Here is a 15,419-nt window from a genome sequence, read left to right on the forward strand (position 1 = left end):
TATCCTCCAAAATTCAAACATGAGATTACCATACTCAAACCCCTTCATTTGAAAACTAACCTTTTCACTTTAAAAACAAATCTCTATTAATGCTATTTGAGAAATGATGATCCTTAAAGTTGTTTTAAATTGCATTTTAACTTTAAATTAAGGGAAAAATCCATAAAAAGGTAACTTATTTAAATGAATTTTCTATTAAAGGTAACCTATTTTGTTTTCGTCTATTTAAAGGATCCTATTTTCAAAAAATTCATAATAAAGGGTATCTCGTTAGTTTTTGAGAGATGAAACTCGTTAAGTGTCACATCATCGATGCCACATTATCGGTTTTGCTGACGTGGCACTTGACTTTGACTGATAATGTGGCATCGATGATGTGACACTTGACGAGTTTCGTCTGTCAAAAACTAACGAGATACCCTTTATTAAGAATTTTTTGAAAATATGATCCTTTAAATAGACGAAAATAAAATAGGTTACCTTTAATAGGAAATTCGTGTAAATAGGTTACCTTTTTATGGATTTAACCCTTAAATTAAAGTCAAAAGTTAAAATTTAAAAATTAAAATTTTTTTTCTCTAGAAAAGTTTAAAATTACCTTTTAATATTAGAATTTTGATTTTAACATAAAGGTAAAAATTACAACTTTATTAATAAAGTTAAGGAAAATGATAAATCTTTTTAAAAAGTAGTCTAAAAATCCTCCTAAATGTTTAAGAATGTGATATATGATATCCGCTTTATTAATCTTGCTACTCTTTTTCCACATGTCATATTAGGCTATTTATTTAGTTGAGATTAATTACCTAAAGTTAAAGTTAATTTCTTTGAAGTATATTGGTCGGTCTTTGTCGGGATCATTCTTTCTTTCTTTATTCCCCTGTCACATCTTCTTCACCGCGTCATCAAAAGAAAAAAAGTTTACCATGGAGAGGGCACGTCATTCATATCACCGAGCGGTCGAAAAGAGCGTGTTGTACTGTTGCAGTGCATATAATAATTTTCGTATTTTATATATACGATTTACATACAGAAACTTATGTACCAGCTGCTTGTTACTTCTCCATTGTTTCTTTGAATTTAACTTCTTTTTAAAAAAGGGTATGTTTTAACTTTTAATTTCCATTCATGCTCTTTTTGTGTTTATGTTACTAGTACTATACTTGAATAATAAATATCTCATGTAAGTAAAATTCTAATTTTTGGGGAGTGTCTGGATATGCATTTTTAATATCGAGCTATCGGTTGACCTGATCCAGCTCTAGATGAATGATGTGTTATGGGTAAGCTCACTACTTGTTCGTTAGGACAAACCTGGGGTCGTGCCACGTGCGACCAGTGCCTTCGCTGAGGATTTATGGACCTAGGCCTAGAAAAAGAAAAGGCCCGAATGATAAGTGCGACAATTATAATTATATAAACTAAGATATAGAAGTGATGGTAAATGTTATAGCAAATTGGTACGTGAGCTTTTTTTTTTTAAATACTATTGTTTAATTTTTGGATAATTGTTAAAATTTGTAACGGGCTTAGTTGACAACATATATTTTTTATATATATACTTGAAAAAAATAAAAAATTGGGCCCTCTAAAAGATCGAACCTCGGCCGGTCGTCCACTACGTCCTATGCCTAAGCCCCCCATTCCTGCGACCACCCACTATCGGGATATTAGTCTAGTTTTGATAACACTTGAATGAGCTAACTGGGTTGGATAAGTGGTTGGAGCCCTTGCCTTTAAGAGTTCGATCCTCATATCCAGCAAGGTTGGAGGTCCTTTTTAACCTTAGGTAGAGCCTGGACGCAGTCTCTCTGCTTTAAGTAGGGTAAGGTTGTCTACATCTTACCTTCCTTCATACATGGTATTGGGACCCAAACCCCATGGAAGACTCCTTCATACATGGTATTGGGACCCAAACCCCGTGGAAGACGACATTGGGTGTTACTATTATTATTTTTTTTGATATGAGTGGTAATGCCCCAACATCTAAGCCCATATTGAGGTTTTACTCTAAAACTAATTGGTAATAGCCATAATCTTTAAGTATATTGACATTTATTGCTTACATATTCCATTGTATGATTATGTGCACCCAACAATTCATGATTTTTAGATAGTCTCATCTTAATATCGACTTTTAATATATGAATTGGTTGAAATAGCTTGATGATTGAAGTTGGATTAAGTTGTTATGGAAAAGTTTAATGACTTGAAGTTAAATATGATTTTATTTGTTTGTTTTAATTTTTTCAACTATTGGACTTTTTCACATGTCTCTCGTATAGCCGTTCCACTTGATACTTGATAGATGGATGATAGTGGAAAGGATGATGTACCAATGTTGTCAAGAAGAAATTGGCATTCTGTCAGACACGATCGAAAAGTTTCGCACATGAACAGAAGTGTTACAATATCCATCCCAATGACCAAGCTTGAGTCGGTTTCTGGTGAAACAAATCATGTTGGCTTATCAGGTCCCTTACGTAGTGATAAAAAAGCTCAACAAGAGCAAGCGGAACAAGAACAGACTCTTAACCATCAACGGGTGGTTAATGACAATGTAGCAAACAAACTTCCCTGGATATTTATCTTTCCTTTCAAACAAACTCCATTTCTTCCCAGATGATTAAGTTATTAAATTGATCTTTTGCATCAAAGGGGCCAGTTGTTGTAAAGCAAGATTTCGTAGTACACTGTGGCATTTAACACTTGTTTTGTTTTCCTATTCTCTAGCAGCTTGTGTATGGAGGTGCAAAGAGATGGGGCCAACGGGCTCAAGAAAAGCTATCCTTAATGAAACAATCTACATGTGGGGTAATGAATCCACACAGCAAAGCTGTTCAGCAGTGGAACAAATTCATTGTCATCTCTTGCATATTCGCCATTATCATGGACCCCATGTTCTTTTACACGATATCAACGAATAAGGTAGAACCCCATTCCAATATTGAACTATCATTTTTGGGAAAAAGTAACCCAGTTCACCTGTAATTCCATTCTGTCCAACTAAAACGCACACTAAAATTTGTCCCTATCTGTATTATCTATCTCTGTAGTATAGATATTTGAATCTATTTTTAATTACTTTATTTTTATTTTGAAAGCAGGAGCATAAGTGTATTGTAATTAATTGGCCTATGACAAAAGTCATTGTGGTTCTCAGGAGCATGACAGACTTTATTTATTTTTTGCACATGCTTCTTCAGGTATTACTTTTTACTGCACCTATTGTATATGTTACCCTCATCCCTAAAGATATACAGTCAATCAACATACTTCATCAGTAATTGATTCAATTTGACAAGAGGAGTAATTATAACTATGATGCGAATCCAGACCTTGAGAGTTGAAACTGATACCATGGGCCTGCCTCACATTCACCCACTTGACAACCCGGATGCCAAGCCTTAAATCCACGTATGCATGCACGAATATCTTCCAACTTCGGAGCTTCTCTTTTATTTTATATTAGTAACAGTAACTAGTAATTAGTAATAGTAATTGAATTAAACCCAATTAGTTTCAAATTGGGATTTGATTTCATTCTTTAGTTTGTGGCAACGTAACCCTATTAATGTCAACCCTTCATAAGTTATTTATTCAATTTAAAGATGCCAACGATTTTTTTTAATCATATTTTGATTATTATTTGGGAGTTCTTTAATCTTTACCATTCTCTTCTACAATAGTGTTCTCCCTCTTCAAGATCCCCATCAAACTAAGTGAATAGTAATGCAAGAGTTAGTATTTGTAGGCCAATTAATGGATAATACGTTAAGTACCCATTCAGCCTTCTATACAACTGGGCACTGACAGATGGACTTGGCCTGATATATGTAGGTGTTCACTTTAACTCATAGCTGTCCGTGTACCGGTTAATGCATAGATCCACCCTTACGTTTGTCTTTGCTTTACAACTGTGCATCATTAGGTAACCGTCAGTTCCCTTGGATCGAAATAGGGGTGTTCTGATCCGGTCAGGATACCCCTACAAGAGCCAAACATGGGTACTTGTGTAGAGGTTATCTGGATAACCATATACAATTGCAAGAAAATATCATATGTATAAATTAAGACTATGAAAAGTACACAATCTTTATATTAATAAGTAAAGAACATTTTTGTAAGATCGCACAAGTTTAGCGGAAACAAAATAGATTGCCAGTTTTGTTAGCAGTATTGTAATATACTAATCTCTATTCTATATCATGTATATGATAGTATTTGTCCCATGTTATCTTTGTCTTGTAGTTCAGGCTAGCATTTGTTTCTCCTGAATCAGGAGTTGTAGGTGCTGGAGATTTGGTAGATCATCCTAAGAAAATTGCGTTACATTACCTTTCTGGAAAATTTTTTACCGACTTATTCATTGTTTTACCCCTTCCGCAGGTAATATTCTATTTCAATTATAATAAATTTTCTTATAATGGCAGAAATGGGCGGGTGAGGTGGGTTGGATAATGAGCCAAATGTATAATTGGAGAAATTATACTATTACATCAATGATATGTAACACAATTTAGAAGATTTTGTGCAGTTTGTCATTGGAGAAATTATACTATTACACCTAGGTGGTTGTCAACCTATGTGGCCATCTTCCAGTTTGCTGGTTATAAGTCTACCGATTTGACTCGTTATACAACAAACTAACCTGATATAAACCATAGGCATATACCCATAAATGGATTCAAATTTCCAACTTATACTTATCATTTGTGCACTTCTCGTAACTTGATTACTTAGTATTGCAGATCATAGTATTAACATTCCTACCACATTCCATTGGGTCTTCTATGCCGACAGCTATTCTAGTTCAGTACATTCCCAGGTTATTCCGGTTTTTGCCTCTCCTTGTTGCCCAGTATCCAACTAATGTCATATATGAGTCAGCATGGTCCAGCTTTCTCATCAATCTTCTGACAATTGGCTTGGTTGGTCATGTTGTTGGGTCGTGCTGGTATCTCTTTGGGTTACAGGTATTTAGAATCATGAATTGTTCATGTTCAATGTAAAACAAGCTTAGACATTGCTTTCAGAATTCATATGGAATGTTTCAGTCTATAGTGTTCTTAAAGTTTGTAATCTATTTGTTTTTCTTTCCATTAATTCTTTCTAGAGAGTAAATCAGTGCCTTCGATATGCTTGTCATCATTCTGGATTTCTAAATTGCAAGAAGCTTATAGATTCTGGGTATGAAAGTTTTAGGAGCTCTGAATCAGATACAACATGGAATGACTGGAAGCAAAATGTAAATTCCACTGCTTGTTTTGAGGAGGACAGTTTCCCCTATGGAATTTATGTTAAAGCTGTCAATCTCACAGCCGAAAGTAGTATAATCAGAAGATATATATACTCTTTTTTCTGGGGATTTCAGGTACTAACCTCCATCTTTCTCTGCCCTTTTTTGTTGGTATGTTCTTACTAAAGGTTTTTCTTTCAACCTATTTACCAATAATGGTCGATTTGTATTATGTATCTTTCTCAATGGATCAAACAGATTAAGTTCAAAGGTTTTTCTGTAAGGATGAAGGTCAAAAGGGTCCATCAGGTTAATTAACATGAACAGTTTTAATGGGTCAAAAGTCTTCTGAAGTGTAATCGGGTGCATTAAACCTCCAATACTCTTTATTACTCCGTAACAATTTTAGGTTTGTCTTATTAGTTGGATTTATATGTTCATAGTTAACACATTATTTATTTTTTAAATAAATTAAAGGATTCAAAAAGTGGTTGTGGGTGGCCCATGTCACCCTGCCCATTTTGCAACCTTAATTCTTTAGCATGTTTTTTACTAATTATTATTTTACTATTTTATTACATTACCTTGTGTTAATAAACATCATGCTCATGTACTACATCTTGGTATTAAACCTAGTACTTTAGAAATATAATTTGTATAGTTTCTAATACTTGTGTACTATTGTACCACCATCATGATTATGCTTAGTCAAAACCATGAATAGAGTTTACTACTATATTAAGTCTAGAAACTGTGAGTTATGGGAATTAATATTCTCAACGAATATCTGGTACCTCAAAAATCTACTATAGCTCTCTGTTATGAGCAATATTTAAATTGAAAAATCATATTCGTACAATAACGAAATGATCCAACTTGAGGAAGGGACCAAAATTTCTAGCGAACCCAAGTCGATAAATAAGATGACTATGTAACATGATGGTCCAACAAACAAATACAGCAGCAAAGCCAGAAGTCTGTTTACGGGTGGGGTTAAAAAAGTTAACAATTGATCATAATGTATCATTTCTCTATACCAAAATTTTCCTATCGATGCTCTAGGAGGGTGAAACCATCACCACGTTGGTGTAGTGACAAGGAATCCTGCTTCCTCACAGGAGGTCTGGGGGTGTTTGGGGAATGGCTGGAATCTGCCATGGGGATAGCCGGGTTTGACTGCTACAATGAGCCAAAAAATGGTTGGAATTTATTAATTAAACATGAGAAAACCTTTTTTTTTATATCATTTTTCTTTCTTGAAGAAATTCTGGCATGGTTTCTCTATTACATTAGTAAGTTCCTTCTAATATTTTCCGTTTACTGATGATTGTGAGAAGCAAATCAGCACAATGGCTGGCAATCTAGTTCCAAGTTATTTTGAAGGGGAAGTTATCTTTACCATTATAATTGTTGGGCTTGGACTTTTACTTTTTGCTGTTCTTTTTGTGAAAATGCAGAGCTTTCTTCAAGCTCTTGGACGCAGGTAGACCTTTGTATACGATTACTATTCTACTTTTTAAATGCATGACCTAAGAAATTTACCACTGTTAACATTTAATGTTATTTTAGGGAACTAGAAATGTCACTTAGACGACGTGATCTTGAGCAATGGATGAACCGCAGACACTTGCCAATGCACCTACGGATGTATATCTCTCCTACCTCTGTTTTTATTTTGAAGAGAAACCAGTCATTGCCTGTAAAGGTGGTAAAATGTCTGGTTGGGAACTGTACACACCAGTTATCTAGTATGGGCCGGGTTTGGCTGACCAGCAAATGCTTCGTTGAAATATTTTATAACAGCAGTTGTTCTAAGTATGATTACAAGGACAATATAATCACACTATTGATCTAAATCTTTGTTTCTTTATATAAAAACGATACAGAAGATTGTTTGCTTCAAAATACAATTTGGGGGGGATTTTTTTTACTCATTTGAATTATATGACCCTTGTGCTTACAGATAAATTATTTGATTTGTTGTTGGCTTGAAGTGTGACCATATCAAGATTGCAATGTGCAGAAAAGTTCGACAGTCAGAGGAATATAATTGGGCTTCTACCCAAGGGGTTAATGAAGAAAATCTAATGGAAAATTTGCCTGAAGACCTGCAAAGAGATATACGCCATCACCTATTTGAGTTTATTAAGAAAGTAAGCTTCAGTTCTATTGTCTATCAAGTAACTTAGACTAGGGATCCGGCACGTCAAAACTCCTTTTGTCCATCTCATTTTGATCCTATCATTAATTAATGGATTATAATAAAAATAAAAATATTATTTTGTTCAACATAAAAATAAAAGATTTACCCCTTTTAAGCATTTGGAAACACTTTTTGGAAATTTTGACCCATAATGGTTTTGGTGTATTAAGCTAACAAGGGATCCCTACTTTTGAAAAATACGCATAAACATCAACCATGCTTTCACATTTTCCACTTAATAAAAAAGGGTAATTGGATGGAAACCCCCTGATCCCATGTACCATTTGCTACCCGCTAATCCCCCAGCCAGGCTAGTGTCCTGGTGAATCTCAACCACTTAATAATCCTCTGATTATCTCAAGTTTGCCTTTGGCAAAACTTGAACCCAGGACCTGTCCTGGAAAGTGGCGGCTGGTGGCCACTGGGTGCATTTCCTAGTGACAACAGCATCCGTGAAATGTCGTTTTGAATCTTTAGTTTAAGTAATAAAGTCAAATGTTATTGTATTTCGTATAATAAAGTCAAACCTTGAATTGGTCAACATGTTGACTTGGTCAAGCTCGACCTAGTCAAGCTCGAATTGGTCAACACGTTGACTTGCTCGACCTGGTCAAGGTCGAGTTGGGCTTGGTCCATGAAGTTTGAGGTCCGATTAGTCCATTAGTTTAGTATAAATAGAAATTAAACCTTATGTTTAAGGTTAATCTTTCAGTTGTTCTGTTCAGTAATTGTAATTCGTATTTTGGAACTTGGTATGTACTTGTAATTGCATTTACCGAAGTAATATACAGTTCCAGTTTATTCATATTCGTGTTCGTGTTGTTGATTGCTTTTGTATAAGAATCTCCGCGCTTATACATTAGTTACTTAATCTCGTTTGATCCGGTGGCAAAGGGACTTTCAGGCTATTACCCAATGGTTAACACATTTTCCACTTGTATACCCGAACAAATAGATTCAGCATTTATCTATCTTTTCTCCAATTTAAATGATTCAAGTAGACATTTTGGAAAATAAATGTTTTAAGTAGAACAACCATGATGTAATTTAGACGACCGCGAAGGTATGTAAATCTGATTTCTAGATTTTTTGCTTCTAGTGTGTATCGAAGAAAAGTGTGAAAGCATATTGACATCGACATTTATGTTATTTTATCAACAGTAGATCAATTTGATTTTTTTTCCTTTTGCTAAAACATTTTTTCATTCAGAGATAGTTAAAGTTATATAAATCATTATTTCATTCTATAGGTCCGGATATTTGCGGCAATGGATGAACCAATCTTAGATGCAATATGTGAAAGGCTGAGGCAAAAAACATATGTTCAAGGAGGTACACCTTTATATGAAGGAGGGATTATCACGAAAATGGTATTTATTGTAAGGGGAAAGATGGAGAGCGTAGGAGAAGATGGGAAAAAAGTTCCACTGTCAGAGGGAGACTCATGTGGTGAAGAACTTCTCATGTGGTGCCTTGAACAATCCTCTGATAATGGAGGTATAATATTATCATACTTTCTGGTATATATTTAATGTTTCTTTTATGCCAACTCTTCCGACATGATTAAATAATGAGATATTTTAAGACCTTATAATCCAGCATTTAACTCTACTACTCGTTGCCTTGGCTGTTTGCATGTTGAATTCATTAACAATATATGTGACTTTGAGTGTGGCTTGTGATAGACAATGGTTCTTAAAGTTTGTAATTTGCATATGTGAGATTAGATTTGCCAAGTTTGGCTCATTTATTATGAATGGGTCTATTCGTGTTATGTTTCTTCTCTAGTAGGTCAAGCATTTAAATGAAAGAGATTAAGTTAAAGGAAAGAGGTAATGGGACGGGTTCAAAGGGCACCAAAATTTATTTTTAATTACGTTCTAATTCTGGTTAAATTGACCTGGCCCATTGAGGCATCTAGTTATATACTTATATATCCGTTTAGCCTCATCGCCCAACTCACCCGACTTGTCCATTTTGCCACTTCTTTAGGTGATGCATAATTTTGTGTTGGTTCAACAAAAGATTTATCATTGTTACATGCAGATACAAGAAACCAGAGAAAACTAGGATATAGACTGCTCAGCAAGAGGACGGTGAAATGCTTAACAAATGTAGAGGCATTTATTCTAAAGGCTGCGGATCTAGAAGAAGTCACCACCCTTTTTGCAGGATTCTTAAGGAGTCATCGCGTTCAGCTTGCCATAAGGTGATTCATCATTGCATCTGTTATACTGTATTCATGCATACTTTTATGAACTGGTTGGTGAACTTCTCCATGGACTGGCGGGATTTTGTTGTATATCTGTCTATGGATACTAGAGATATAAACATAAAAGTTATGAGTATTTGGCTATTTGCTGAAAAAGTACAAAAGTTTTCAGAAAGATACGAAACTTGTTTGTAACTGAAAGTTAATTATTTGTGACACGTGTTAAATTTTTTAGAATAAAATTTTTGCTCAAGCAGAACTGATCTACTTAGACTGCTAGGAAACATGCCATCATCCCACAAACCCTGTCACGTTATATTTTTCCTTGTCAAATATCAACGATACCTTCCAATAGCATCAGTGGTTACAAAAGGGAAGCATTGCAGTCTATACTTAGTATCTTAAGAAAAGGACTGCTGCAGTTTGTACTGTAAAAAAGGGATAATTTCACATTCTCGGTTTATACAACAGTTATACTCAAGATGCTTACTATGTTTAGGAATGAATCTCCATATGAGCAAGGTAAAGCAGCAACCACTATCCAGGTGAAGTGGAGATACATAAAGAAGAAGCTATGCGGTACAAACACCTCAAAGCGTGGTACTCTCCTTCCCTCAAAGTTCAAGTAGCGGCTATTGTTCAAGGTCTTGTTAGTGTTCATAGCTTATGAACTTGTATTATGAGTTGTATGTAACACCATTACACAAAGCGTTCATAAATGCCTTTAAGGTTTATTCCCACGAATCCTCATTGTGTTTATAAATATTAAGTCTAAAAATATTAACGAGATATAAAGTTTTATCAATTGATATGAATTTGGGTGCGTGATTTTCAATCTGTCCTCATAAGTTAGTCGACTTGGGTTATGTTTGATGAGCCGAGCAGAATATTATTTCATTATGTTCGATTTGTGAAACTAATCGAGTAGTAAGTTTTGTGTTCGAGTTCGACTCGATTACAAAACTACTATGCTCGGACTAGACTCGAGCAAACTCGAACTCGAATAGCTGTATAAAAGCTCAGATCGATCTCACCCTTATCCTAAACTCAAGGTGCATTGTAAATCAATGAGTTAGTGACCAACAGCTTATTGATATTTGAAGGCCTAGAAATCCATAAGCTCGTCTAATTAATTGAACTCGAGCTTGAATAATTCTATTTAGGATCATGAATAAAACTAATCTTATAGTTTAAAAGCTCATAAAACTCACCTTAACTAAGCTCATTGGGCTCGTGTGATTTGTGAAGCCTGAATAACATGCTCAACATGAATCACTAAACAAATCTTCAAACGAGCTGAGCCGGATATTACATATCAGTTTATTATGTTGGACTCGGCAAACTAATCAACTAATAAGCTTGTGTTATGAGTAGAGGATCTAAGATACAAAGTCATGAGATTCCATAAGACTTTCATATAAAAAGTAAGGTGTCAATGTGTAGTCGGCTAGTTCTATCAGCAAAAAGTATCGGTTAGTATCGGTTATTTGACAAGCCTATAGCACACATCGGCTAGTTTTGGCAAGTTTAATCGGCTATACGCTCATATATATCGGCCACTTTTGGCCGATCCTTGTGAACGTTGGGAGCGTGCCTTGTGACAGTTTTTTTTTTTTTTTCTTGTGCCAAAACTCTTTGATTACACCGGAAACCTAATTTTTTTTAGGAGGTTTTTGATTTTAAGGCTATTTCTATGTTTTTCTTGACTTCTATTGCCAGAATCCATGCCGAAAAAACTTGTCGATGCTCCTAACGTATAGCACCCCCTTTTTTACGGCCAAATCGTTGTTTGGCTTTGGCAAGGGTGTAGTTGACACATTATCGCCTTTTTGGCTTCTTTATTCGGTTTTCTGGCAACCCCTTTTTTGGGGTTCCGGTTTAATCGATTTTCCAGTGATCTCTTTTATGGGATTTCTGGTTCGTGATTGCATGTAATCCGGTGACCCCTTTCTTGGGTTTTCCGGTTAACTGTTGCGGTTGCTTATTGTTGCTATGGTTTTCCGGCGAGCCCTTTCTTACGTTTTCCGGTTAACAGCTGATGTTGCTGCTTATGCTTATATAATATTAATATATATATATATATATATATCTTTTTACATTGTCGTTAATTGTATGTTTGTGATTAGCTTGGTAGTGTTAACTTAGCGGTAGCGTTGCCAAACTTTCCTTGGTAGTGTTGCCGTATTTTGTTCCATTAAAGCAATATGTAGTCGGAAAAAGTAGTTTTAGTCGATGATGATATCATTGAACAGTTAGGTTGTCGGTGTTACGTTAAATGGGCGATGGTGATACAAAGTTGTTCGTAAAAATGGGACTCGGATGATCCGGGGCATATCTTGGCCTTCGGGTTAGCAGTCATGGCGTCCCCGACTTCCGAAATTTCCGACTCCCAAGTTCTGAGCCCAAATACTTTTTATTTTTATTAAAAACGGTCACTTTTTTATGTTTTCCGGCTACATATAAAACTTTTCCGGCATCGGTATTTTGGCTAGAATTGGCAAGTTTTGTTGCACTACACCATGTTATTTGACAACTTTTAGCTAGTTTTTGGCAAAAAAATGTGGCGCTTTTTGATTCGCCAAAAACTTATCTAAGAGCCAATTTGTGGCACTACACCCTTACCCCTAAGTGGTGGGGAAAAAAAAAGTAAAGTGGATCGAGCCAATCAAATGGGTCATAAGTTTAATCATGAAACATAAGTTCAATCATAATATTAAGTACTCAAAACGTTTCTTGTATGTGAAAAACATTTTAGGTAATCGAACTTGTAATTTGAGAAGAGGTGTTGCTTTATACAGGGTCGGCCATTAGGTGGCTCAAATGGTGCTAGAGAGCCAGACTCACTTTTTATTGGAGGCCCACAAATTTTTATAAAGTTGGTATATATATATATATATACTCTTTACATCTTTAGTACGAAATCTCTGAAACTTGTGTCTAATTTGATACGTGGGCTATTGTAAATCATAGTAAGAAATAAAAACTAGTAGTCGTTCTTCACAAATTAGAGAAGGGATAAATCTACATCAAATTTTAATCATCTACAATAAATGTATATATTATACTCTACAGTGTACAACTGTATAAAACATGCATTGTTGTAACTCCCCTCTTTCTCTCTCTCCCTTGCATTTTTTTTTATCACCACTAACTTAGCTTAACCAACAACTTTTATTTTTGACTATAATATTGTGTTTATAATCAATTGGAGTAATTGATAATATAAAATTTGTTTTTCTCACCATTACCCAAGGTCCTAAAGTCCCAAGCACCAATCTAGTGTCATGCACCCCATTGATTTTTAATGAAAATAAATAATATGAGGGTGTGTTGTAGCATACTTTCTACTTTCTTTCCCCTTTATTCATTGTTGGTAATACTTAAAGCTAGAAGGAAAAATGTTTGACAGAAGATTGAAGAACTTGTTTTTACTCAAATAGAATGTGGAAGAAAGTGAGTGAGATTGAAACTTTCTAAATGAAAATTATCTAAGCCTAAAAAACTTGTACATATCCCATATAAAAAGTTACAAAAAGTGAAAAGAGATTAAAAAGTACTTTATGCTTTAAAAGTGGTACATTTATGGCTTTAAAAGTGTGTGGGGGGATAGCAGAGAGAGTGTTAGTGATTGGAGAAAAAATTAAGAGGGTTGAAAATTTATGGGGTGCCAGTAAAAATGGTTAAGAGGGTTAGTTAGAAGAGTTGAAAGATTAAAATGAGTTGGATGAATGTTAATTGAATAAATTTGGGAGGGCCGATAAATTTATTTTATTCACTCCGTGTCCCCCAAAAAGCCCTTGGACTTTTAACGTGACATCCTTCTATTCCTCTGACTCTCTGTTTCAAAATACCACCAATTGACAATTCATGTTATATATAAATATTTGACATTTTTACAAGACAACTAGTACTCCTATTTATTTATTTTTTTAAGACCATTACTAGTACTCCTAATGCCCTTGAGTCCTCCATAATTTTTCTAAATTATAAATGCTTTTAAAGCCCATATGAACATGAATCCACTTTATTCCATTAATAATGTCTTAAATACTATTCTTATACATCCCCTTATGATACATAATCTAGTTAATAAAACACGTGCATGAATGAAACGAACAAAAGACAGTCGAAAAAGTACATCGGATAATATGCTTAAATGACGGTTGTTACATTATTACCCCTATAAAATAATTTTCTTCCGAAATACAACTTGTACCAGTCTCATTAAACAAACAGGGATATTTTATCTTGAAATGATCTTACTGTTCCCAAGTATACTTAGTTCTCATTTTGAATTTCAACGAACCTTAACAAGGGTATACTTATCAACGAAATTCAACATTTTTATCCAAAACTCTAATCCATTAAAGTTATTTGAACCCATAAAGTGATCTATTTTTATCCATTAAAATTCAAAGTTATTCGAACCTATAAACTGATCCATTTTATCCAAAAATCGGGGGGATATCCAAACTTCGAATTGAACTTTTCGATTCATCAACTAATCCACTATCCAAAAATTCAAATATTCGACTTTATTGTATTTTAAGTTTTAGTTATCCTACCTTATTGTTTTGTGACGGTTTATTTATTTATGTTGTGTCAGTGGTCGAAAATAAGAACGGTGGTTCCAGAGAATTATAAAGTCGTATATCCAAAATTTCGGATAGTAGATTTTGATATCCGAATCCAAAAAGTTGGATATATAAAGTTCAAATACACAAGATTTTGGATATCAAGTTTTCTGATGAATCAGATCGGATTAAGGGTTCATATATGGATAGTTTTAAACCCCCAATGGCTCCTTCATGTACGAAAACTCAACAAAAACCGGGGTTAAAAGAAGTCAAAGGTTTTATTTTTATTGATCAAAAAAAAGTTGGATATCTTAAATTTAAAAAACGTCAAAGTTGGATACCTTTGGCGCAATTTACCCTTGTTTTTTTTTTACCATTTTTGTACCAACAAGATGCCTTGTCAAAGTTGGATACCTTTGGATATCTAACAGGATTTTTTGTTCCATTTTTTACGCAAATCATAATCCCCCTTCCATTTCAGTAAACACCTCGGATGCCTTTGGCACCAACCGTTTTCTCCCGCAACCGTAAGGTTTGAACACCGAAGACCTGTTATCCACCCAAAGTCACTCTAGTGAGCCCATGAGCATTTGTAGGGACAATACCAGCTGAGCTAAAGCTCAATGGTTGGAAGAGTTTATCTAACAGAGATATTGCTCAAGGGTAGTAGAGGAATTTTGAATTTCATTTGACCATATGACATGTATATGCTTGCATATCTTGTTTATAATGAAAGAAAAAATGCATTTACGCAAGAAGATTCACCATTTCTTTCCAATTAAGTAACCCATAGTCGCATAGGAATAACCAAATCCTGCAGAACATGTCTATGGAATGGAGTTAACATTCATTTTAAAGCTCAAATGCTTGTAAAATGTGAGCATTCAGCCAGAAAGTTGACAAACCATCCCATTCTTTGTATGATAAATGGTTGGTCAAGTGATGGGTCAAAAACGTGTTCAGGTTAAAACAGATAAGTTTTCTCCATTTTTTCTAAGCAAATAACTTTGATTTTAATGCTATATCATTACAATCACAATCTAGCCTTCTCTTAATAAGGAGGAGATTTAGAAGGATGTAACAAGGGGTCAATTTCGTATGACTCTTGTTTGTGCACCGGATCACGCTAAGGATGAATGGGGGAGGTTTTTGACTCTGATTACTAGCGATTCCCTGTAGGTAGAGTGT

At 34.7% G+C, this 15,419-nt stretch overlaps 1 protein-coding gene across 1 annotated transcript; it reads left to right on the forward strand.

Annotated features, from left to right (window-relative positions):
• The first annotated feature begins 983 nt into the window (after positions 1-983).
• On the forward strand, positions 984-10,469 carry LOC122602788 (probable cyclic nucleotide-gated ion channel 20, chloroplastic). The gene is made up of 13 exons (XM_043775385.1): positions 984-1,101; positions 2,286-2,581; positions 2,734-2,928; positions 3,108-3,206; positions 4,252-4,389; positions 4,752-4,976; positions 5,117-5,374; positions 6,577-6,722; positions 6,809-6,886; positions 7,263-7,392; positions 8,693-8,939; positions 9,489-9,651; positions 10,154-10,469. The coding sequence occupies exons 2-13, from the start codon at positions 2,309-2,311 to the stop codon at positions 10,281-10,283; spliced, it is 2,082 nt and encodes a 693-aa protein (XP_043631320.1). The 5' UTR covers positions 984-1,101; positions 2,286-2,308; the 3' UTR covers positions 10,284-10,469.
• Positions 10,470-15,419: the final 4,950 nt, after the last annotated feature.

Source organism: Erigeron canadensis, chromosome 6 (assembly GCF_010389155.1).
Source record: "Erigeron canadensis isolate Cc75 chromosome 6, C_canadensis_v1, whole genome shotgun sequence".
Lineage (NCBI taxonomy): Eukaryota > Viridiplantae > Streptophyta > Magnoliopsida > Asterales > Asteraceae > Erigeron > Erigeron canadensis.